This window comes from Sturnira hondurensis, unplaced genomic scaffold (genome assembly GCF_014824575.4).
Source record: "Sturnira hondurensis isolate 20B ecotype Veracruz unplaced genomic scaffold, ASM1482457v3 Scaffold0022179, whole genome shotgun sequence".
In the NCBI taxonomy this organism is placed as follows: Eukaryota; Metazoa; Chordata; class Mammalia; order Chiroptera; family Phyllostomidae; genus Sturnira; species Sturnira hondurensis.
Genome location: NW_028094810.1, coordinates 1,380,756 through 1,405,635, shown reverse-complemented (window position 1 = coordinate 1,405,635; position 24,880 = coordinate 1,380,756). Strand labels below are relative to the sequence as shown.

Here is a 24,880-nt window from a genome sequence, read left to right as displayed (position 1 = left end):
CAGAATGACTTCATTGACTTGGTCTCACGAGAATGGCAAACTGAGTCGTCAAAAGACTACGGGGACGAGGCGTCCAGGACCGTGCCGATATTGCGCCAGCAGGGCGCGACAGGTGCAGGCTCAGGGCTCCGATCTCAGGAGAGGCCGGCCCGCTGGAGAAACGGCTTGGAGTCCAGTTCGTTGATAGACGATGACCGCAACCTGTTTTGCCCGCAGGCCTCAGTCTCCGCGCCGCAGCCTAGGAACCCTCAGGGTAGTTCCTCTTCGGACCAGTAGAGAACTACATTTCCCGGCATGCCCGGCTTCCCCAGGCCGGGTCTACGTTAAAGAAGCCGCCGAAAGAATATACGTCAGTTCCGATGCGCGAATAGTCCCACGTTCTGTAGTCGTGAGCTGAGACCCGAAACAGCGGCTGGCTTCCGGCTTTCGGGCGACGGAAGTGACGCATAAGCGGCGCGCTACACAGCCAAGTGCACAGTCGAGGTCGTGATGTATCGCGTCCAGAGTGTGCGGGTGGCGGGGTGAGCTCCGTGCGGTCTCGGCGGGGCTGAGGGAGGGCTTAGCGTGTGCCGCGCTCATTGCTCTCTTTCTTCCAGGGCTGTCCGGGAGCTGAGGCTCCTATGCTGGGCTTCCCGAAGCCTGCAGTCTCCGCCTGGTTCCCGTTCCCGGGCCCAGCCCGAGGGCGAGGAGGAGGACGACCCTAACCGCCCTATTGTATTTTCCTCCAGCAAAGCCCACCCAAGCCGTTGGACTGTGGAGCATTCCCTGGGAGGGGAGCAGCAGCGGCCCTGGTCCAGGGTGCTGCCCCTAGGCCTGTCCCTCATGGCTCTGGTCATTTGGTGCTTCTTTAGACAGGAGACCGGCGCGGACCGCTGGTTGAGACAGGTATTGGAAGAAGAGGTGCCGGAGCCCAGCGATTGTGCTGAGGAACGTGGAATTCCGGCTGCCCACGGGGCGAGAACTTAAAGGTGGCGCCCTGATGTGGGGGCAGCGAGGGACCAGGCAGCCGCTCTTTGGCTTTGACGTCGCGTCTGACCCTTTCTGTCATGAAAGTTCGTCCCCAGACTGAAGAATTTGTTTGGATGGTGCATCTGGCCACGCTGACCCGCGGGAAGGAGAGAGCAAATTCGCAGATTGGAACCGGTTCCTTGATTGATACTTGATGCTGAACGAATATGTTCAAATACTTTTTGAACCACAGAAAAGGTTTTGGTTGCAGTTTGTGCTGTTGTATTGTGATTTTGCTCAATATTACCATGTTTTCAAAGCAATTCTGGCGACACTTGTAAGCCAGTTTGCAGATCATTTCTTTTCTGAGACAGAATAACTGGCAGAAGAGTTAAACTATTTCATAATGTACTATGGTGTGTGTAGATTTTAATCTGCTAATATAGAATTAAGCTAATATCCTTTTTTTTTGCATCTCTTTAGTTCTTTTTCAGTTCCTTTGTTTTTCTTTAATGGAACTTAGCTCTCTACAAATTTTTGTTTTTAGCAAAACAACAACTTTCTGAAGAGAACTGATACATATTTCTTTTGACAAATTATAGACAGTGTTTTGGGTGTCTAAGTATGTTTTGTAAGTACTTCGTAGGAATCTTGCATAATTCTGAAATACATGGTGCATAAAAGCAAGATTTTATTTATGTAAGGTTCTAGTGAAAGGTTTTGTCTTGGCATGTGTATGATGCTGAAGTTAATTGGAGGGTTTTCTCACTAGGGTGTTTAAACACCGCTGGCCCTATGGCAGTACACTGGCTTCGCACAAGGCCTCTAAGGCAATTCAAGGCCTGCTGAATTGCTCTAAGTGTCTGGCACACTGTGGGAAATTATGCTTGTCAGGGAGGTGGGGCTGATACAAGTATGTGCATTTTTTAAAAATACTTTATTTATTTATCTTTAGAGGGGAAGGGAATGAGAGAGGAAGAGAAACATCAATGTATGGTTGCTTCTTGTGCCTCCCCTGCTGGGAACTGGCCCCTGCTAGGAACTGGCCTGCAACCCAGGCATGTGCCCTGACTGGGAATTGAACCATGATTGTCTTGTTCGCAGGCCCGCGCTCAATCCACTGAGCTAAACCAGCCAGGGAGTATGTGCATTTTTTAAGATGGACGGCCCAAGGTTTGGAAAGATGGGCCCAATCATAGTTCAAGTTCCATTGTCAGTCGCAGTAGGTCCTTTGACCTGGTGTTGTGAATTTTTTTTTTTAAAGATTTATTTCTTTTTAGAGGGGAAGGGAAGGAGAAAGAGAGGGAGAGAAACATCAGTGTGTGGTTTCCTTTCACACGTGCCCCCGCCGGGACTTGGCCCACAAAGTAGGCATGTGCTCTGACTGATCATAGAACTGGCAACCCTTTGGTTCGCAGGCTGGCACTCAATCCACTGAGGCAGGTGAGCCAGGGCTGAACTCTTATTTGAGCAACAGGCATGCAAACCTGAACCCTTCCTTTGTTCTCACTTGTTCCTGTGTGAGGAAAAAATGTCAACTACTGAGAAAAAATTTATTTTAATTAAAAGTAACTCAAGAGAAAAGCAATGTGATTGATCTGGTAAAGCTAGACACTACAACAGGCAAAAGAAAGAGAGGGACCACCACACCCTATACAACAGATCCTGAGTGTCTCAGGGTGACTATTAATGAGGACTTTCCTGGGTTTTCATGAACAAAAGGCGGACCTAAGGCCCACTGGCAAATGTGGGCAGACCCTCCCAGTACCTGGATTTTGCAAAGGGTAGCAGAATAGGTAGACAGGTGAACTGTAATTGAAATCCTTTTATTACTTAATTATTTTTGTAGTATGCTTGTCTTATTTCCCCAACTGGGCTGTAGGTTTTATTTTTCTCGGGGTGCTGGGGACATTCACTTCCTCAGGCAAGCACCCAGTAAGGGAGGCAGAGGACGAGTGTAAGCATGCTAGAGCAGAAATGGTTACAGTGATGAGAAATTATTGGGCAGAAGGAGAAGAAAATTGTCTCAAAATTAAAGGAAGAGTGAGTTGACTAAATGGTCTCATCTTCCAAGCAGCTGAGTAGTGTTGGAAGGTTCTGTCAGTGCTGTGCATTTCTTTACCCCCGTGCTCCAAAAGTAAGACTTCTAAATTTACAGTGCGATGTTATTTCATATACCTAGGTACTACCCTAGCCTTTTAAGAACAGTCTTCAAAAGCACAAAAAATTACGCCGAATTTTAATAATAGCCTAGCAGAATTTTCTTTGATCTCTTCTGGAAAGAGGCCTCGCGGGTGAGGAGGAACAGTGGGCATCTTGGTACTCCTGTCTCTGTAGCAGAGACCTGGGGACTTTAAGAGCTTGAGCCCCAACTTCCTTCTCTGAGCTTGAAGTGCCTCTCTCTACATCTCTCTTAGGTTCCAAACAGGATTCATCTCTTCCCAAACCTGTTTTTTTATTAGGTATCCCTTCCAAGCTCGGGACCTCGAAATTACCTTAGAATTCTTTCTCATTCCCCTCTCCCTGGCAGTCTTTAGGATCCGTTGATTCCTCTGTCAACAGATCCAAGGACCCTGTCCTCTGCTTCATTTTCCTGCTTCATCTTAGAAACTATCATACTGATTTTTTTTTTTGCCATTTCCCAGGTTTAAATGTAAATGTTTGTAGAGGTAGTGATTCATTTAGAAAATGAACGTAGAAAACAAGTGATAGCTTTTATTTTATTGTTACTTATAGTTCAAAAAGTAACTTGCATACTTGGGGAAAAATATATGGAACTATTATATCTTGCTTTGTTTTTCATTTAAATAGTATTTTTCATGTCACTAACAATTCTCAGGTAGCATTGCCATTAAATCATGGCATTCCACTCAGAACTTAACCATGTCACATGAGCTGTTAGGTACTCTCAAGGTTTTGCCAATGACTATTACCTTTGTACATGAATTGTACTCTGAATCTGATTCATTTTTAGGTCAGAGTTCCTAGAACTCAATTTTTTCTGTGAGAGTCAGCATCTGTTTTCCCTCCCAGCTGGGCTCCAGTCTGTCTTGTTGCAAGCCACCAACACTACAGGTTGCTGTTCAGAACAAAAAACTCTGCCCGCTCCAGTGCTCAACCCTTGTTTTCATTTGAATTTTTTTTTATTACTAGCAGAGTTGGACATATAAAAAATATCTCTTCTGCCACATATTTACAGAATAATGTGCTCTGGACCTGGGTTGTATATCCTGAAATGCACACCCTGGTTCTTACTCCGTGACTGGCTGAGCTGGGGCAGCTGCTGCTGTTTCCGAGTTCCCACCCTGTTGGTGACACTGAGCCTCTTGGATTTTTTAAAAATCAGCTTTATTGGCTTCAGGTCAAGATGTCAACGTACACAGACATGGCTTGCCTTTTTGCACAAACACATCAAAAATACAACTAAAATATAGAACAGCCATCACTCAGGAACATCAGGAATTGAGCTGAATGGAAGTCTGACAACTATGGAATTAAAGAAACCACATCCATCTAGATGGGTAGGAGGGGGGTGTGTGCAAAAGGGGCTGGACCCACACCCAGGTGAATAAGAATTTGGGAGGGATATCTCTGGAGGGAGGTGTCCCAGACCCAAGCCCAGGGTTCCAGTGCCAGGAAGGTAAATCCACACAACTTCTGGCTGCAGAAAACAGCAAGGATTGAGTTGGTGGAGAAGGCTGCTGGAGTCCCAAGCAGTTCCTCTTGAAGAACCCATACAGGCCCTGGCTGGTGGCTCAGTGGATTGAGTGTTGGCCTGCAAACCAAAGGGTCACTGGTTTGGGTCCCAGTCAGCACATGCCGGAGTTGTGGGCTAGGCCCTCCAGTAGGGAGTGCACGAGAGGTAACTACACATTGATGTTTCTCTCCCTCTCTTCTTTCCTCCTAAGAATAAAAATCTTTAAAAAAAAAACATTTATTTAAAACGAAGAAGCACATGGACTCACCTACTCAGACTCACTCAGTTGAGCCTGAGCACCAAGGTAAGCAGCTAAGCAGCTTGAAGGGCACCAGTGGTATGCAGGGAGAGACTAAAGTGTCCAGCATCCAGGCAAGCAGAGGCCATTGTCCGTTTGTTGAGCCGTCCCCCCAGAGCAGGTAGGCTGGTGCCATGTCTGAGACTCCATCAACCTTGCTAACACTGACCCACCTTAAAGATCCACAGAGGCTCTACCCTACCCAACTTTATGGGCCCACCCAACCTGCTTTTCCATAAGAATAGATGGTCTCAGCTCCTAATTCCTATCAAACAAGCAACAGCTGGCTTCAGTGAGCCCTAGAGGCAGCCAGATTAGATTCACAGCTTGGCTTTGCCCGGGAACCTCCAAGCCCAGTACAAGTAGCCAACTCAGACTGCTTTACACCTCTGGCAGGGTGCACTGCCCAAACCACAGGTTGGGGTTGACCTTGGCCTGCATCACCTGGGAAACCCCAGGGCCAGAGCACCTAGTGGACAGCTACAGACCACATCGGAGTACCACCACCCTGCCCCTACAACAGCTAATCCTCCACAGACAGTGGAGGGTGGTGGTCCGTGGTCATAGCCAGTCCATGTAGCTGAGTGGCCTGGGCAAATTCCTCCTATTGACCTGCCAGTAGGTTCAACTATAAGTGGAGGGTGTCTCACTTAGTACCTAGCTTGGGTGACAGCGGAGGCTATGCCACTGGACCCTACAGGATTCCTACTACATTAGACCACACTACCAAGACATGGAGTCAAAGCAGCTCTACCTAATACATAGAAACAAACACAGGGAGGCTGCCAGAGTAAAGAGCCAAAGTAACAACCCAAATGAAAGAACAGATCGAAACTGCAGAAAAAGAGCTAAACGAAATGGAGAAAAGCAATCTTATCAAATGCAGAGTTCAAAACACTTTATAAGGATGTTCAGGGAACTTAATGAGCACCTCAGCAGCATAAAAAAGACCCAGCCAGAAATGAAGGATACGCTAATTGAAATAAACAACAATTTACAGGGAAATAAGAGTGGATGAAGCTGAGAAAGCAATGATTTGCAACATGAGGAACAACAAAAAAAATCCAGTCAGAACAATAAGAAAAAAATAATCCAAAAACAATTAGGACAGTATAAACATCCTCTGGTACAACTTTAATAGGTCCCATATTCTCCTCACAGTTGTGCCAGAAGAGAAAGAGCAAGAAATGGGAAATCTATCTGACAAAAATAGTGAAAGAAAACTTGCCCAATTTAGTGAAGGAAATAGACTTGCAAGTCCAGGAAGCGCAAGATTCCCAAACAAGAAGGATGCAAAGAGGCCCACTCAAAGACACATCATAATCAAAATGCTAAATGTCAAAGATAAGAGAGAATCTTAAAAGCAGCGAGAGGCCCTGGCTGGTGTGGTTTGCCATATGGGAGGGGGGTGGGGAGAATGGGTGAAGACATGGGGTGTAAAATAAAGTACCTATAGGAAATAGAGTAGCCAAAGAACCTATGTGTGACCATGGACATGAACAATGATGGGGGGAATGTCTGAGGGAGTGGGGGTGCTGGGCAAAGGGGGAAATCAAGAGAACTCTAATAGCATAATAAAATATAATTTTTAAAATAAGAGAGAATCAGCTTTATTGGTGTATAGTTAAGACAAAGTAATTCACTCATTTAAAATATACAATGAAAAGATATTTAGTATATTCACAGGGGGGCACCCATCACCACAGTTAATTTCAGAGAATGTTCATACTCCCTAAAAGAAACTCCGTGCCTAGGAGTAGTGACGCCCTATGTCGCCCCATCTCTCCCACAACCAGGAGGAAGCAATTGGACCCATTCTTTTCGGCCTCAGCACGTAGCCCCGGGTCAGTCAGTGAATGAGTGACGTGTGACTGAGTAGCCTGTGCAGGCTGTCTAAAACCCGGGACCTGTTGACTCCGTCTCCTCCTGGAGCCCAGCTCCGGGTGATGCATGGCAAGCTGAGTGTTCCGGGCAGCAGTGGGCGGAAGAGGGGCTATGACAGTGCAGGGTGGGTGTGCACTGGGACAGCCGGGCCCGCGAGGCAGGGGGCGACGTTTTGCACCAGGGACTCAGGAGTGGCCTCAGTCAAGCGCACGGGGTGTGTCCCTGGCTGGGGTGGGTCTGGGGTTCGCGAGGATCGCCTCGGGAAGTTAGCGGGCTGCTGGGCGCGGACTGGCGCACTGCTCCCCGGAGGCGCACCCTGGGGCCGGGCCCGCCGGGCGGGTGGGCGTGGCCCGCGGGGCCGAGAAGGTGGGCTCCCGCCGCGGGGGCGCTGCGGGGGGCGGGGGCAGGCCTGCGCGGCGCATGCGCGCTGCATTGTTTTGACTGAAAATGCCGTCTGTTTCGAAAGCGGCCGCGGCGGCGCTGAGCGGGTCCCCCCCGCAGACGGAGAAGCCGACCCACTACAGGTCAGTGTCCCGGCCGCCGCGGGAGCAGGCCAGGGTGGCCCTGGGCGCCCCCAGCCCGCGCCCCCGTGCCCCTGGGCCTGGGTGCCGCCGCTGGGTGCGGCCTGGGGCCCGGTGCCGCCCCCGTCCCACGCCCCGCGCGCAATCCCCGGCCTCCGCCGGCGCGGCGCCCGGGCTCTGGGCCGGTGGCCCTCTGTCCGACTCCGGCTGCAGCTGCCCGAGGTCGGGTGTCGGCGCCCAGGGTTTGGGGTGGCACCTAGGCTTGGGAGCTGGGGGACGCGCCGGGGGCCCCGGATCCATGCGCCTCCGTTTAGGGGTCGGGGAGCCGCGCCCGGGGCCAGGCGGGGGCGCGGGGAATGCGCCTGGGCGCCGCGAGGGGCGGCCATCGGACTGCTGCTGACTCCGCCTGGGGTCGGGGATGTTACCTGAGCTCTGGGGTCCGGCGCCCCTGGGGTCTCGGTGTCGCGCCCTAAGTTGGGAGCCGCCTCTGTGGTCGAGACTGGGGGCTCCGCACGGAGTCCGGGAGTCGCACCTGAGATCTGGGAAACGCTCCTGGGCTCAGCGGGGGAGGCGGTCGTCTGGGGTCAGCGGGAGGCGGAGTCCCAGCCGCGCCCGGGGTCGGGGATGGGGGAGGCGGCGCCTGGGGGCTCCGCATCCGGATTCTGGGGCGTCGCGCCTGGGGTCGGCGAACTGGGCCCGGGATCTGAGGACGCTCTGGGGCGCGGCGCGGGCTGCGGCCGTTTGGACTCCGAGCGAGCGGTCGCGCGTGGGGTCGCGGATGACACCTGGGCTTGGGGACCGGGGCGCGTCTAGGGTCTCAGTGTCGCGTCTGTGATCGCCTTGGGGGGCTGTGCATGTGGTTTGGGGGATCGAGACTGAGGTCCGTCTCAGGATGGGGGAGTCAGCGGCAGTCCGGAGCCGCCTGGACTCGGAATGGGGGTCGCGTTGAGGTCGCGTTCCTCTGGGCCTGTAGGGTCAGGTCATCCCGCCCACGAGTTTCCAGGCTGCTCGCCGGCGGAAGCGACCTGCAACGCTGTTTGTCTTTTTAGGTATCTAAAGGAGTTTAGGACAGAGCAGTGCTCCCTGTTTGTGCAGCACAAGTGCACCCAGCACAGGCCATTTACCTGTTTCCATTGGCATTTCCTAAATCAGCGTCGGCGCAGACCGCTCCGCAGGCGCGACGGCACCTTCAACTACAGCCCAGACGTGTACTGCTCCAAGTACGACGAGGCGAGTGGCGTGTGCCCCGACGGCGACGAGTGAGTGTGTGTGTGTGTGTGTGTGTGTGTGTGTTGGGAGGGGATGTCGGCCTCCAGGGGGACAGCTCCTGTTGCTCTGCCCCTGGACCTGTCCTTGCCAGGGCGGGCAGACCCCTGGTTCCTTTAAGCACCTGGCATACCTGTGCAGGGGATCCTGCCTTACTTTGAAGTTTTTCCTGGGACTAGGACTGTTTGGAGGGGGTGGGGCATTTCCCTATCTTTAGGCCAAGGTGGGAAGGACTGTGTGCCTCGGGAATAAACCTTTCGTGGTTCAAATCGAATTTTGTTTCAATTCCCACTGTCGATTGCCACACAGTTCTCCAAATTTCTTGCATTAGAACTAACCCAGCCCTGGCTGGTGTGGCTCAGTGGATTGATTGAGTGCTGGCCTGCAAACCAAAGGGTTGCTGCTTCAATTCCCAGTCAGGGCACATGCCTGGGTTGCAGCCTGGTTCCCCGGTGGGAGGCTTGTGAGAGGCAACCACACATTGATGTTTCTCTCCCTCTCTTTCTCACTCCCTTCTGCTCTCTCTAAAAATAAATAAAATCCTTTTTTTTAAGGAGCAGCCCAAATGAGCTTTTAGGTTTGGGACCATTTTTGTATAAGAGTTGTCCATTGTTTTTGTAGCAACAGAGCTTTTTAAAATGTGTACTCATGCTATGCAAATATATCTATAATATTACTGGTTTTGCTGTTTACATGTTTAATTGAAAAAAACAATTTTACACCCTGGCTGGTGTGGCCTGCAAACCAAACCATCATGGGTTCAATTCCCAGTCAGGGCACATGCCTGGGTTTCGGACCAGGTCCCCAGGTCAGGGTGCATGAGAGGCAACCACACATTGAGGTTTCTCTCTCTTTCTCCCTCTCTCTAAAAGTAAATAAATAAATAAGTGAATAAATCTTTTTAAAAATTTAAAAAATGTATTAGGCTGTCAATTATGCAGCACTTTTAAAGTTTCAGAAATCAAGATTTTGTTGGTATTGATTTTTTTTACAAGTTTCCTGATGGTGTTATAAACAGATGTCTTTATTTTGAAATACAGGGTGGGGCTAAAGTAGGTTTACAGTTTTGAGTTTGAGAAAACAATTTATTCTTGTATTTATTAATTATTAATTATTGTGTTATTTGTCATACAAGCAACTGTAAATTTCCTTTTGCCCCAGCCTGTATGTAGTAGAGTGGGAAAACAGAAAAAAGTACAGTCAACTTGTATATTCATTGACAGAGATTGGTAGTTACAGGGAGGTTTTGCTTTTTTCCTATGGACTGTTTGATGGGGGTGGGGGGACATTCTTTCCAGGAGGTAGGGAGGCATCACTATGCCTAGGACCCTCTAAGAAAGCAGCTTGGAATGCTTCTGTCCCGAAGGAGGTCCGGTTTGGGGGAGGTCCTCAAGCCCTATCCCCTGACCCTCTGAGGGAGTTGTGCTCCCTTTTGAAAACTGTTTTTTATCCTGCGACACACAGGGGCCCATATGAGTCTATTTTTCTTCATTTCCCTCAATGCCTAGGCCAGGGAGTCCACTTTTAATCTGTGGTGATTCTATAAACTTTATACTCTACTGAAAGGTGTTTAGTTAACACAAACTAGTTACATAGTGTTGTTGAAGCCTGCTGAAATAGTGTAGCCAGCTCCACCAAGGTTAGGATTGCTTTACTTCTGCGAGGTTTGAAAAGTACCTTTTTTTTCATAATTTGTTAAATTATTCTTTATTTTTATAATTTATTTATCTTTAGAGGAGAAGGGAAGGAGAGAAGGAGAGAAATATCAGTGTATGGCTGCCTCTCATGAGTCCCCTGCTGGGAACTGGCCCGCAACCCAGGCATGTGCCCTGATTGGGAATCGAACCGAAATCGTGTGGTTCGTAGGCCCACGCTCAATCCACTGAGCTACACCAGCCAGGGCTTGAAGAGTACCTTTTTAAATGCTGCTTGAGCCAGAGTTTTCTGCAAATGGGTCTTCAGCAGAGAGAAGTGTTTGTGCAGCTGAAGCCTGGTATCAGGTCGCCTGTTTCCCTGGGTTGTGTCAATCACCCTCTGGACTTGGGTCCTCAGTTGCTCTGCTGCTTGACCTTGGTACAGGGGTCCAGTCGTCTGGTGTGTCTGACCCCACCAAAGTCCAGTACGGGGGGTTAGGTGGCAGTATTCACTGGTGCTGCTGTTGGTACAGGAAGAGAAGCACATTTTAACAGCTGTCTTGAGTCCCAGAGTCTGGGTGTATCCTGTGTATCTGTACATAGTAAGAAAGCCACATGTGTCTCTTTTTAATAAAATATTTTGTTTATTTGCAGACAGAGGGGACAGGAAGGAGAAAAAGAGGGACAGAAATACCAACGTGTGGTTGCCTCCCATGTGCCCCACAGCATGGACCTGGCCCACAACCCAGGCGTGTGCTCTGACATGGAATCTTACTGGCGACCTTTTGGTTCAAAGGCTGGTGCTCAATCCATTGAGCCACACCAGCCAGGGCTCACATGTGTTTTATTAAAGATTTTGTTTGTAACTTTTAGTGAGCATATGTGATGCCTTGCTTCAGACCTTTAGTATGAATTGTTAGTCAGTAGTCTCCCCAGGGGATCTCTCCTTAGTATCTGCTCACTCCCTGGTAGAGAGACTTTCTTATCACCCACCAATGATTGCCCTGAAGTTTGTCCTGTCCAATTACATATTCTGGTTCACAAAGGGTTGCCACAAAATTCATAAATAGATACTACCTTTCAGAGCAAGGACAGAGTCTTCCTTTTATTTCAGTTCACTTTCTATTTTGAGCATTTGTATTACCAACCTATTATTTTAAAGCATGAATATGTATCAAAGAACAAAGACCCTTCAGCCAACCCTTCAGACAGGTGACACAAGCATTGAATGTTGTTCTTAGCACTGGCTGGGGACACCATGGAGGCCTGGGGCAGGGAGGGGTGGGGCTTGCAGGAGGGTTGACACACCTGCCATCACCCTCCTCCAGGGACCCCTCCCCTGCCTGCACAGCCCCAATGTCACCTGCCTGGTCTCACCATCATCCCATCTCCCAGTGGTGCCCTCCGTTGATGTCACCCCCCCACTCCCGCTGTCACCCTGAGGAGCTCCCTGCTGTCATCTTCCCCTCTCCATGGGCAGCCCCTGCTGTCGCCCCTTTTCCTTGGTAGGCAGTCACCCTCCCTCTCAAAGGTCATCTCTTCTTTGATGACCCCTTCCCCTGCTGTCATCTTCCTTCATTGGCAGGTGGTCAGTCTCCTCCACTGTCCCACACTCCCCCTGTCATCTCTGGATGGCCTCCCACTGTCATCCCCCCAATCCAATGTCACCCCTTTCCCTTGGCAGGCAGTCACCCTCTTACCCTCCGTCTGTGGACTCCTACCCTGATGCTACGCCCTCGCTGCCACCCCCCTTCCTTGGTAGACTGGCACCCCTTTGGCTGGGAGGGTCCCGTCTTTGTGAGAGTCCCGCTGTCCTCCCATTCCCACTGCCCTTTGTTCTGGTGGACACGCCCCTTCCTCAGTGCCTGCCGTAATTGGCTGTCCGGGTCACGCGCACAGCCCCTTGCCCCTCCTCCGTGGGAACTGGTCTCACAAAGGTGCAGGACCGCCGGTTCCGGTTCGCAGCTAGGTGCGGGTCCTCCCTAATCTATTCACTAAGAGTTGGCAGTGCAGAAAACCGCTTCTGAACCTAAGGTCCGGCCAGCTCCACAGGGTCAGTGTTCCCACCTGGGCGGGCTTCCAGAAAAGCGACTTTTGTGTGGAGGTTTCTTGGGTCAAGCAACATCCTGAAAGCTGCTTGAAAGGGACATCGGGTGTAGACAGCCCTAGGCCCTGCTCTGGTTGGACTGAGTCATCAGGGCTGGTCCTGGTCTTTGCACCTGGAACCCAGGTGTGGTTGGGACCTGCTAGCTCAGCTCACAGTGCTGGTCAGGCATATACAGACTTCGGTTGTGACATTAAAAAAGAAAAAACTCTCCTGCCGTCTGAGAGACCCATCCAGAGATCCGTTTTTTATTGGAAAATAATTCAGGCAGCCCTCAGCTATGTGTGTACTAAGTAAATTTCTCTTTCCTCTATTAACCCTGCTCCTGTCCTAGACAGTCTGTCCCAGACTCCAACAGTTACAAATTTTCTTTTTTTAAAAAATCTTATTTATTATTTTTAGAGAGAGGAAAGGAGGGAGAAAGAGAGGAAGAGAAACATTAATTTGTGGTTGCCTTTTGTGCACCCCTTCCCGGGGACCTGGCCTGCAACTCAGGCATGTGCCCTGACTGGGAATCAAAGTAGTGACCTTTTGGCTCACAGGGCAGCACTCAATCCACTGAGTCACACCAGCCAGGGCTCTTTTTTTTTTTAATTTAAAAAAATTCTTACCTGAGAACATTTTTTTGGTGCTTTTAGAGCGAGAGGAAGGGAAAGAGAAACATTGATGTGTGCACTGACCCAGAATCAAACCCAAAATGGGTTATGGCATAATGCTCCAACCGAGCCATACTGACTAGGGCAAGCTTTCTAGTCTTAGTAAGAAATGGGCCTTGACCAGTGTGGCTCAATTGGTTGGGCATCTTTCTACAAATAGAAATGTCACTATTTTGATTTCCGGTTAGGGCACATGTCTGGATTTTGGGTTCTGGCCACCTCAACCCAAGTCTGGGCTCATAGGAGAGGCAACTGATCCATATGTCTCTCTTACATCGATGTTTCTCTCTCTCCCTCCCTTCCCCTCTCTCTAAAAATAAATAAAATCTTAAAAAAAAAAAAAAAGAAATGAGCCCAGCTCTGGCCAGATAGCTCAGTAGTTGGAGCATCTACCCATACACTGAAAAGCTGTGGGTTCAAATTCCCCCATCAGGTCATAAACCCAGGGTGCAGTTTCAGTCCCAGGCAGGGACACCTATGGGAGGCAACTGATCAGTGTTTCTTTCTCACTTGCCTGCTTTTTCCTCTCCCCCGCCCCTTCCTCTCTCTTTAAAAAATCAATAAACAGCCCTGGATGGTGTAGCTCAGTGGATTGAGCGTGAGCCTATGAATCAAAGGATCGAGGTTAGATTCCCAGTCAGGGCACATGCCTGGGTTGCAGGCCAGTTCCCATCAGGGGACTCATGAGAGGCAACCATACATTGGTATTTCTCTCCCTCTCTCCTTCCCTTCCCCTCTAAAGATGGATATGTAAAAATCTTTTAAAAAATCAATAAACATATCTTAGGGTGATGGTTTGAAAAAAGAAAGAAAGAAAGAAAAAGCAGTGAGCCTGCTCCTTAAGAGGTATAGCTTTCCACGTTGACCCCAGAGATCTGCATTGACTGTTGCAGGGCTCCCTGCCATTTCTCCCCACAGGCCCCTCCCTCCTCACTGCTCTCCCGGTTTCTGGGGGCCCAGGCCTCTTGGTGGGGGGGGAACCTTCTCTTGTGAATGAGGGTGTGCCTGTGGGAACTGGTTGGTTTAGAGAACCTTTAAACCTTTCTTTGTGTCTAAGGTTTGGTGTGCTTGCTGTGTCATACTTGGGTTTAATCTGACCTTTCTGTCAAAAGCTGCTTTTGCAATGTTTCCTTTTTTTAATTGCATTTTTTTCATTTAGGCCCCTTATACCCACTCCCTGCCGCAGTCACCACCCTGTTGTCTGTGTCTGTGAGTCCTTTTTCTTTTTCCTCAGTCCGTAACCTCCCCTCCACTGGCTGTCATCTGTTCTCTATGAGTCTGCCTCTCTTTTGCCTGTTAGTAAAAGGTGAAAGATTTATATGATCTGAAGAGAAACCAGAGTATTTATTTCACTTGTTAGTTCAGTTCACTAGATTATACATATGACTGAAATCATATGTTATTTGCCTTTCTCTACTGGCTTATTTCACTTAGCATAATGTTCTCCAGGCCCATCCATACTGTCACAAAGGGAAAAATTTTCTTTTGTATGGCCAAGATAATGTTTAAATTTTTTAAATGTATTTTATTGATTATACCATTACAGTTGTTCTATTCCCCCCCTTCATTCCCCTCCACCCTGCACACCCCTCCCCCACCATTCACCCCTTTAGTTTATGACCATGTGTCTCAAGTTCTTTAGATTCTATATTTTGCCTACTATTCTTGCCCTCCCCCTGTCTATTTTCTACCTACCGTCTATGCTATTTTCTGTACCTTCTCCCCCCTCTCTCCTCCTCCCACTCCCCTGTTGCTAACCCTCCATGCGTTCTTCATTTCTATGGTTCAGCTCCTGATCTAGCTGTCCTCTTGGTTTGCTTTTGTTTTAGGTGTGGTTGTTAATAACTGTGAGTTTGCTGTCCTTTCACTGTTCATATTTTTCATCTTCTTTTTCTTAGATAAGTCCCTTTAGCATTTCATATAATAAGGGCTTGGTGATGAACTCCTTGAACTTGACCTTATCTGAGAAGCACTTTATCTGTCCTTCCATTCTAAATGAAAGCTTTCCTAGAAAGAGCAATCTTGGCTGTAGGTCTTTGGATTTCATGACTTGGAATACTTCTTTCCAGCCCCTTCTTGCCTGTAAGGTCTCTTTTGAGAAATCTGCTGACAGTCTGATGGGAAGTCCTTTGTAGGTGACTGTCCCCTTATCTCTTGATGCTTCTAGGATTCTCTCCTTCATTTTCATCTTGGCTAATGTAATTATGATGTGCCTTGGTGTGTTCCTTCTTGGGTCCAACTTCTTTGGGACTCTCTGAGCTTCCTGGATTTCCTGGAAGTCTATTTCCTTTGCCAGACTGGGGAAGTTCTCCTTTATTATTTGTTCAAATAAGCTTTCCACTCATGGCTGTTTCTTTCCTCCTTCTAGTACCCCTATAAATGGGATGTTGGAACGTTTAAAAGTGTCCTGGAGGTTCCTAAGCCTCTCCTCATTTTTTTGAATTCTTGTCTTCATTCTTTGTTGGTTGGATGTTTTGTTCTTCCTTCTGGTCCACTCCATTGATTTGAGTCCCAGTTTCCTTTCCATCACTATTGGTTTCCTGTGCATTTCCCTTCATTTCAGTTAGTTTAGCCTTCATATGTTCCTCTAATTTGTGACTATAATCAACTATTTCTGTGAGCGTTCTGATCACCAGTGTTTTGAACTGTGCATCTGAGAGGTTCGCTGTTTCTTTGTTGCTTAGAGTTATCGGCTCTGGGGCTTTGAGTTCTCTTAAGCCATATTTTGGACTGTTTGTGCCTGTTGCGTGTGGGGAGCAGAGCCTTAGGTGTTCACCTGGGTGGGGCAACTCAGGTGCTGGGTTGTGACCCTGTATGTGGGGGTGGGGTCAAAGGAAAGCAATGGCGGTCCCCTCTGCCACCTCCTGCTGCTGGGCTGCATGGTCCTTCCCACTGTGCACGAATGTGCAACCACAGTTAGCCCGTCGCCTTGTGCACTCACTGGGTGCGCCCGCTGGGGCCTGTGCTGTCCATCTCACTGCTCACTGCTCACTCCTCTGCTGGTTTATCTGCGTGCGAATGTGTGACGGAGGTCAGCCTGCCACCTTGCTCCCTCACTGGGCCCAAGGTGCTACCCCAGCTGCCTTCGGGCCTGGGGTCGGGGGATCTTTCCTGCCTGACCCTGCTCTGCTGCTGGCTCCGCCCCTCTTACCGGTCTGTATAGTTCAATTTTCTGTTCTTTGGCTGCGTCTTTGTTTACTAAACCTTTGTTGTATTCAAACTTGGTTGTGGGAGAAGGCACAGTGTTTCCACCTACGCCTCCATCTTGGTTTAAGATTTTATTTATTTATCTTTAGAGGGGAAGGAGAGGGAGAGAAACATCAATGTATGGCTGCCTTTAGTGCGTCCCCTGCTGGGAGTTGGCCTGCAGGGAACCAGCCTGCAACCCAGGCATGTGCCCTGAGTGGGAATCGAACCGCAATCCTCTGGTTTGCAGGCCGGTGCTCAATCTACTGAGCTACACCAGCCAGGGCCAATGTTTAATTTTTAAGTCAAGTGTTTTAGGTCCAGAAGCTTAGGTAGAAGTCCATTCAACTTCAAGATGGTTATGAACTTGTTGTTTAAACATTTTTTAAGGTTTTATTATTATTTTTTTTAGAGAGAGAGGGGAAGGGAGGGAAGAAGAGGGAGAGAAACATCAGTGTGTGGTTGCCTCCCATGTGGCCCCTGCTGGAGACCTGGCTCGAAACCTAGGTATGTGCCCTGACTGGGAATTGAACCTATGACCCTTTGGTTCTTAGTCCGCACTTAATCCACCAAGCTACACCAGCCAAAGCATTGTTCAAATGTTTTATAAATACGCTCTGCTTGTTCCTTTGGGGTAAGGTAGAGAACCAAGGGCAAGTGTAGAGCATTAGAGCATAAAATTCACTAGTCCAGGGGTTGTTTACAGACTAGAAGAAAACACATACTTTTTGGTTACAAATTTAGCCAGCTTAAGAGAATTACAAGCAGGTGACTGAACTGGATTTGTAAGAAACCAGTAGGAAAATATTAAAAGCACTGAGTGACTACAGCACTTCAGTTCCTCCTTTGGGTAAAGGGCCAAGGACAGCAATGGTGACCAGAAGAAACACCTGTTGTGGAGAGATCAGGTGCCCCTTGGAGGCTTGTGAAGAGATGGTTTCTGTCCTCTGAGAGGGTGATAGCTCGGTGGGTGCACAGGGAGGAGGCGCACTTGCTCCTGCAGCTCCTGCCCCACCTTAGGGAGTAATGAGGGGTCACTATCCTGGCTTTGGGGTCCGGGCAGCACTTGGAAGCCAGAGGCACAGCCCTGAGCAGATAGACATGATCAGTATGAGGGGTCGCCTGGTTAAGTCCCACTCCCAGTGTCTGAGGGAAAGGGCAACGAGATGACACAGCAGCTTCTTGCTGCAGGCTCCACCTTTTTGCCACTCCCTGCCCCTGACTCCTTTACCCCTTGACCCCTTGACCCCTTAACCCCTTACCCTGTGCCTCCAGTTTTCTTTCTGCTGTTGCTCATTTCCTGAACTTCATCAAGCTGCTCGATTCTGTTCCATTTTGCACCTCACTCATTTCTGTGCTGTGTTCTCTCCCACCTGTGCCTGAGCTCCAGGGACTGGGAGGGGATCGTCTTGAGTGTCCTTCTCAGCCCACTGGGTCTCCTGGCCTGGCCCCTAGACTGGCAGCATCAGCATCACCTGGGAACTTGCCGTCCAGGTGATGCTGACATATTTTCCAGTGTGGGAGCCGAGGCCCAGCTCTAGCCTGGTTCATGGACGGATGTTAATGTGCAGTGGACTTGAGTTTGGTGGCCACCTGGTCTCACACATAGACTGATCTTGGTGTATAGCGGTCTGAGTTTGGTGGGTCCACTTTTGTTCCAGGTGAGAGTTACCAAAGGGAAAGGAACCCTTTCAGGCTGTCCTGGAGATGTAGGGATGGGGCGGTGCTGAGCCCCTGGCATGTTCCTCCCATCCTGCCTCAGTGGTCCCACCTCATCATGGCAGAGCTGCGTCTGCTGTCCAGTGTATACCCTTGCACCGCGCCGTCATGGAGCCCAGTCCTGATTACACTGTTCGGGTCACTAATTATGGACAAGGTTGAGAACCACAAACGTTACCTTGAATTTGGCAAGTGCTACGGGGCTGGCGTGGCACTGCTGGTTGGCAGCACCGTGGCCGGGGTGGGTGAGTGCACTGCTGCCGCGCCATGTCATGCTGGCCCTCGGGGCCTCTTTAGCCCCTTGCCTGCCCCTGTCACTGGGTTTTCCCTGAGGTTTTCTGTTTGCCTCTTAGATGTTCTTAAGGTGAAGCCATTCTTCTCATGACTCATGCGCCAGTATTTTAAGTTCAGTTTAAGTTTTAACTTGTAAAGGAGGGGACCTGTTCCAAGTGAAATAGTAGTGCCCGTTTGGTGCTCAGTGCTGGGGAATTAGAGGCCATGGCCAGGCTCTAGTTGCCATAGTGATGGATGATACTGGAGAGGAAATGAAATGATGCTCAGAGTCACCCTAAGGGGCCACTGGGAACAAATGAAAGTTTAGATTTAACGTTTCGGAGTCTGGGACCCCTCTGCTGTGCCTGCTGCAGCGATGCAGAGTGGGCTCTGCAGAGGCACCCTCGCGGCTGCTCCAACTCTGCTGTGCTGGGCCCCGCTCCCCAGGCCATGGCCTTCTAATGCTTAACTTGCAGTAGGTACATAAGCAGTTCTGATGATTGGGACTTTTTGTAAAATGGGGGCTTTCCTAGTAGTGTAAATTATTTTTATTTTTTGTTAAGGTAAAACATGCATCATATAAAATTTACCATTAGCTTTTTTAAGTGTACAGTTTAGTGGTATGAAGTCTGCTGAGATTGGGGTGCAGCCATCATCACCTCCAATCTCTGGAGCTTTCCATCCTCAGAGTGAAACTGTCCCCATTAAATAGTGGCTCCTCTCATCTTTTTTGATAGAAGCAGATATATATGTATTCTTGTTCCCCATCTCCTGATATCAACACCCTTTTCTTAATGTCTTTCCCTGGTGGTACCTTCTGGTACCCCTCCCTCATTGCCCAGACCACCCCTATCCCTCTTTGCCGCTCGGCGCCCCGTCTTTTTTTAAAAATATATTTTATTGATTATACCATTACGGTTGTTCTATTCCCCCCATTCCCCTCCACCCGCACAATCCCTCCCCCACCATTCTCTCTCCCTTAGTTTATAACCCTGTGTCTCAAGTTCTTTAGATTCTATATTTCCCCCACTATTGTTACCCTCCCCCTGATCTATTTTCTACCTACTGTCTATGCTATTTTCTGTACCTTCTCCCCCTCTCTCCTCCTCCCACTCCCCTGTTGCTAACCCTCCATGCGTTCTTCATTTCTGTGGTTCCACTCCTAATCTAGCTGTCCTCTAGGTTTGCTTTTGTTTTAGGTGTGGTTGTTAATAACTGTGAGTTTGCTGTCCTTTCACTGTTAAAATTTTTCATCTTCTTTTTCTTATATAAATCCCTTTAGCATTTCATATAATAAGGGCTTGGTGATGATGAACTCCTTGAACTTGACCTTATCTGAGAAGCACTTTATCTGCCCTTCCATTCTAAATGAAAGCTTTGCTGGGTAGAGCAGTCTTGGATGTAGGTCTTTGGATTTCATGACTTGGAATATTCTTTCCAGCTCCTTCTTGCCTATAAGGTCTCTTTTGAGAAATCCACTGACAGTATGATGGGAAGTCCTTTTTAGGTGACTGTCCCCTCATCTCTTGCTGCTTCTAGGATTCTCTCTTTCATTTTCATCTTGGCTAATGTAATTATGATGTGCCTTGGTGTGTTCCTTCTTGGGTCCAACTTCTTTGGGACTCTCTGAGCTTCCTGGACTCCCTGGATTTCCTTTGCCAGACTGGGGAAGTTCTCCTTTATTATTTATTCAAATAAGTTTTCCACTTGTTGCTCTTCATTTTCTCCTTCTGGTACCCCTATAATTGGGATGTTGGAACGTTTAAAGATGTCCTAGAGGTTCCTAAGCCTCTCCTCATTTTATTGAATTCTTGTTTCTTCATTCTTTTCTGTTTGGTTGTTTCTTTCTTCCTTCTGGTCCACTCCCTTGATTTGAGTCCCAGTTTTCTTTCCATCACTATTGGATTCCTGTGCATTTCTCTTCATTTCAATTAGTGTAGCCTTCATTTTTTCATCTAATTCGTGACTAAAATCAACCAGTTCTGTGAGCATCCTGATCACTATTATTTTGAACTGTGCATAGTTTGGTTATCTCTTGGTTGCTTAAAAGTATTAGGTCTGGGGCTTTGATCTGATCTTTCTGTTGAGCCTGTTACATGTGAGGGGCGGAGCCTTAGGTGTTCACCAGGACTGGGCAACCCAGTTGCTGTGTTGTGATGCTGTATGTGGGGGAGGGGTCAGAGAGGGAACAGTGGCATTTGCTCTGGTCTCTCTTGGATTTCAGTCCCTTCCGTCAGGTCCCACAAGCAAATTGGGCCCTTCTGGTGCTGATTCCCAGGTGGGTTGGCTTGTGTAGGTTCTAGGACCCTGTGGGTCTCTCCAACGAACTGTCCTGTGAGGCTGGGGGGGTCTCTGCTGACACCTCAACCTCTGTAAGTGTTTTCAATCAGTGCTTTTAGGCTTTATTTTTCAGCACTGGGGCCCTGGGTTACGTGGTCTGTCTTGCTGCCTCTTTTTGCCTGGTTTATCTGCGCATGAATGTGGGACCTCAGTCAGCCAGAGGCCTTGTGCCCTCACTGGATCTGCTCATTTCCTCCCTGCGCCTGGGGTCTGCTAGTCCCATGCCGCCTGCACACCTGGGTCTGCCAACACTGCTTTTTCCTGCCATGGCCCCTCTCTGCCAGCCACCAACTCCACCCCTCTTACTGGTGTGGATGAATGGTTGTCGGACTTTCGTACAGTTCAGTTTTCTGTGAGTTCTGGGGTTTTTTTTGTTTGTTTCTAAATTTTTGTTGTCCTTAATTTTGGTTGTGAGAGGAGGCAGAGTGTGTCTACCTACCCTTCATCTTGGCTGGAAGTCTGTATTAGGGTTTATAGACAAGGGTACATCAGTTTAATATAGTAAATATCTTAATATTTGATCATCTCACTTATATCTCCCGAAAACGTTTCTTGGGTCTGGGGGCGCTCACTGAGGCATGTCAGTTTGTGGCAGTACCATGCGCCGCCCAGTCTGACCTGTGCGCTTTTCCATGGGTGTGTTATGTTTCAGTGCAGATATATAGAAGATCTGTCTCTTCTGTCTCTCACTACTGGCCTTGTCTAAAATTGTGGTAAAATATGTGTACAAATTTGCCATCTTAGCCATTTTAAGTGCACAGTTCAGCAGCATTATTACATTTACAATGTTGTACAACCATCATCACTATTGATTTCTAGACTTTTTTTGTCTAGAGTTTCCACAAACGGAAACTCTGTCCCTGTCAAAGAGTCACTCCCCATTGTCTGCTCCCCCAGCCCCTGCTAACCTCTGCTTCCTGTCCCTGTGAATTTGACTGTTGCAGGGACCCCATGTAAGGGAATATGTAATATCTGTTCTTTGTGTCTGGCATCTCTCACTTAGCAGGATGTTTTCAAGGTTTCTTCTACATTGTAATGTGTTAGGGCTTCATTTCTTTTATGGGTGAAAATATTCCATTGTCTGGATGCACCACGTTTTGCTTATGTGTTCATCAGCTGATGGTGCACAAATATCTCTGAAGAGCCTTCATCCAGTTTTCGGGGTGCTTCTCAGGGCTCACAGTGGGCTTCTAATCAGACTTTTGCTTGGTTGGCTCCAGTGACCCAGGGACTGACTTACCTGGCCCCTGTGTCTTCCCTCCCCTTGCTCCCCGCCTACTCCAGCTGCTCCGTTGGATCAGGGCTAAGCCATCTGAACTCAGAGCCTTCGTTTCTTCATCTTATATGATAGGGGTTTAGATTGGATGATCACTAAATCGTTTTTGATTTTACTTTTGGGTCCTGTTGTGCGGGAGAGGGCCACCCATCTATGCTGTGCAGGGCAGCCATACCTACAGGAGCTCCCAGCATCCGGGTCCAGGTGTACAGCTTGCCAGACAGCAGGGTGGGAGTGGTGCTCCTGACTGTTACTGGAGGTGAGGGGCCTTGTCCTTTGATTTGGGGACTTGCAGCATCTGGCCCCTGCCCTGTCCCTCAGGTCACTCAGGGGACAGTCTGCGTTTGGTCCTTTGTGTATCCCTTCCTCTCTTGTTGTGTCTCTTGCCTGGGGGTCTGACCTCCATGCAGGCTCGGTCCCCATGTTGCACGTGTACTAAAACCTTTGAACCTCCTCCGCAACTGCTGCCTCCCTGCAACATTAGCTGCTGTCACTGCTCGGGGAACCGCCTGTGACTCCCAGAGAGCTAGTGGCTCTGAGCTTTACATGGCCTGTGTGACACTGCACCTTCTGTCCTTCCTCCACATCTGCTTCTCTCCTGGCCTGTCTCCCCCCAGCAACCCCTTCCAGCCATGGCCAGGCTCCCATGTTTCTCCTCTGGCTCCTCCCCTCCCTCCTTGGAGGGGCCCCTGAAAGTACCTGGGTAGGGGTGGGAGAGGCCACCAACCCTTTATCTGATGATGCTTGTCAGGAAACGTGAATGATATGGCTGCATCTGGAGGTGAACCTTATTTTTCCACACTTTATTTAAAAAGTTATAAAGGGCCCTGGCTGGTGTAGCTCAGTGGATTGAGCGCCGGTCTGCGAACCAGAGGATCGCAGTTCGATTCCCAGTCAGGGCACATGCCTGGGTTGCAGGCGGGTTCCCTGCAGGCCAACTCCCAGGAGGGGACGCACAAAAGGCAACCATACATTGATGTTTCTCTCCCTCTCTCCTTCCCCTCTAAAGATAAATAAATAAATAAAATCTTTAAAAAAAAAGTTATAAAGGATTGCCCTGGCTGGTGTAGCTCAGTGGATTGAGTGCAGGCTGAGAAAGAACCCAAGGGTCACTGGTTGGATTCCCAGTCAGGGCACATGCCTGAGTTTCGGGCCAGGTCCCCAGTAGGGGGCACCTGAGAGGCAACCACACATTGATGTTTCTCTTCCTTTATTCCTCCCTTCTCCTCTGTCTAAAAATAAAATCTTAAAAATAAATAAAAATTATAAAGGATGATTTTCAGAGAAATTCAGTGTGGTGTTTTTCTGTCATGTGTAAGCGATGGGTTTCTGAAGGTCTGAGTGCCTTGGGGGAGGGTCCCAAATCAGGAACAAGAGCTCTGTCTAATTATGTCAGCCCTTCCGTTAGCGCAGATATTTGGGTGAAGGAGAGTGGAACCAGCTGCTGGCCGGGTGCTAATGTGAAATGGAGCAGGTTGGCACTGAAGGTTGTCCCCAGGTGATAAGGCCAAGATGGTGTGTGTCACTCCTCTGCTTCCCAGGTGTCCGTATCTGCACCGGACAACAGGAGACACAGAGCGCAAGTACCACCTACGTTACTACAAGACAGGCACGTGCATCCATGAGACTGATGCCCGGGGCCACTGCGTGAAGAACGGGCTGCACTGTGCCTTCGCACATGGCCCCCTGGACCTGCGGCCACCTGTGTGTGACATTAGGTGAGTGGGGCGTCCTGCGCTGGGCAGGCACGAAAACAGCTCACCTCCCCAGCATTTCAGCCACCACTGGTCTTAAACAGCTCTTTTTCTGGGCTCTGATTTTATTCTAATAAAGTTTCCTTCCTTCTGACTTGTGTGCCTTGGGAGCACACTGGGGGTGAGGAAGATGAGTGTGCATCCTTATTAAACACAACCCAGCTTGAAGTCCCTGGGATTTGGGTCAAGACTGTCATCCCAGGACAGGGGTGTGTCTGAGGGGTGCCAGATGCCTGTCCTGCACCCTCCAGGCAGTCAGCCTGTACAGTGATGAGCGGGGGGGCTTCTTAAAGTAACAACCAAGTGATTCTCTCACCTTCTGGAAGGGCCTTGGACACACCCCAGAACTGTAATCGATGTGTTGTTTGGTCGTAGGGAGCTGCAGGCCCAGGAGGCCTTGCAGAACGGCCAGCTCGGCGGTGGGGATGGCATCCCTGATCTGCAGCCTGGGGTCTTGGCTAGCCAGGCCATGATTGAGAAGATCCTGGGCGAGGACCCCCGGTGGCAAGGTAAGCAATCCCATGGCTGCCACTTATGGTGGGCAGGAGTAGCCCTCATCACTATATGTAAAGTGACCCCCACAGTGGGCCTTGTTGCCCTCATCTATAGATCAGATGGGGAAACAGGCTCATTGAGTCGAGTACTTTACCCTTGGTCCCAGGGGGTGGTGACTGAGTGACATACGAACCCAAGCATCTGGCCCCCTGCTTCTGTGAACCTTGATGCCATGGCTTCTCTGAGCAGAGATCACACAGCCAGCGCAGCTCCTTCCCAAACATGCCCTCCCAGAGCCGGCTAGCGTTCACGTTGCTCCCTGCCCCTGCCCTGTGGGCTTCCATGTGGCCTTCAGATCAGCAGTCTTCAGTCCCTGGGGGTTTGTCTGAAACATGAGTTCATGGCCATATCCCTTGGGGCTGCAGGGTCCTGTCCCGGCAGTCTCCATAGCAAGGGGCAGTGGAGGGTTTTTGGTTTTTTGTTTTTAATTTTATTGTGGTATAAAATACACATAATATAAATTTGCCATTATAAACTAAAAGTGAACAATTCAGTGGCATTTAGTCCATTCTCAGTTGTGCAATCACCACTACTGTCCGATGCCAGAACATTTCCATCACCCTGGACAGAAACCCATTTCCCATTAAGCGGCCCCTCCCCCAGCCCCCGGCTTCTGCTAGGGGGTCTCTGTGTATTTGCCTGTTCCATATTTTGCCAAAGAGCAGTGAAGTTTTAAGAAAACCCCTCTAAGTAATGATGTGTCTCCTCAAATTTTCTTTATTGACTTCCATGTGCATAAACAACACTTTAAAACTGTAGTTATTTGGCT

At 49.2% G+C, this 24,880-nt stretch overlaps 2 protein-coding genes across 9 annotated transcripts in view; both read left to right on the top strand.

Annotated features, from left to right (window-relative positions):
- The first annotated feature begins 437 nt into the window (after nt 1–437).
- On the top strand, nt 438–1,556 carry UQCC4 (ubiquinol-cytochrome c reductase complex assembly factor 4). The gene is made up of 2 exons (XM_037034645.1): nt 438–521; nt 597–1,556. Exons 1-2 carry the CDS (start codon nt 490–492, stop codon nt 964–966), a joined length of 402 nt encoding a protein of 133 aa, XP_036890540.1. The 5' UTR covers nt 438–489; the 3' UTR covers nt 967–1,556.
- A 5,689-nt stretch (nt 1,557–7,245) lies between these two features.
- UNKL (unk like zinc finger) overlaps nt 7,246–24,880 on the top strand; it is a 52,698-nt gene continuing 35,063 nt past the window's right edge. For 2 of the 8 annotated variants that reach the window (XM_037034692.1, XM_037034691.1), the window contains exons 1-4: nt 7,247–7,351; nt 8,398–8,607; nt 23,344–23,520; nt 23,932–24,065. In XM_037034692.1, coding sequence (XP_036890587.1) covers nt 7,275–7,351; nt 8,398–8,607; nt 23,344–23,520; nt 23,932–24,065 — 598 coding nt within the window. In that variant the 5' untranslated portion in view covers nt 7,247–7,274. The other 6 variants (XM_037034689.1, XM_037034688.1, XM_037034695.1 and 3 more) reach the window with 6 other exon arrangements.

Excerpts from the sequence above, each read along its gene's own strand:
- UQCC4 (XM_037034645.1), top strand. The coding sequence starts at position 490 with ATGTATCGCGTCCAGAGTGTGCGGGTGGCGGG. Across the intron at positions 522-596 it reads CAGAGTGTGCGGGTGGCGGG|GGCTGTCCGGGAGCTGAGGC; the intron begins GTGAGCTCCGTG and ends TCTTTCTTCCAG.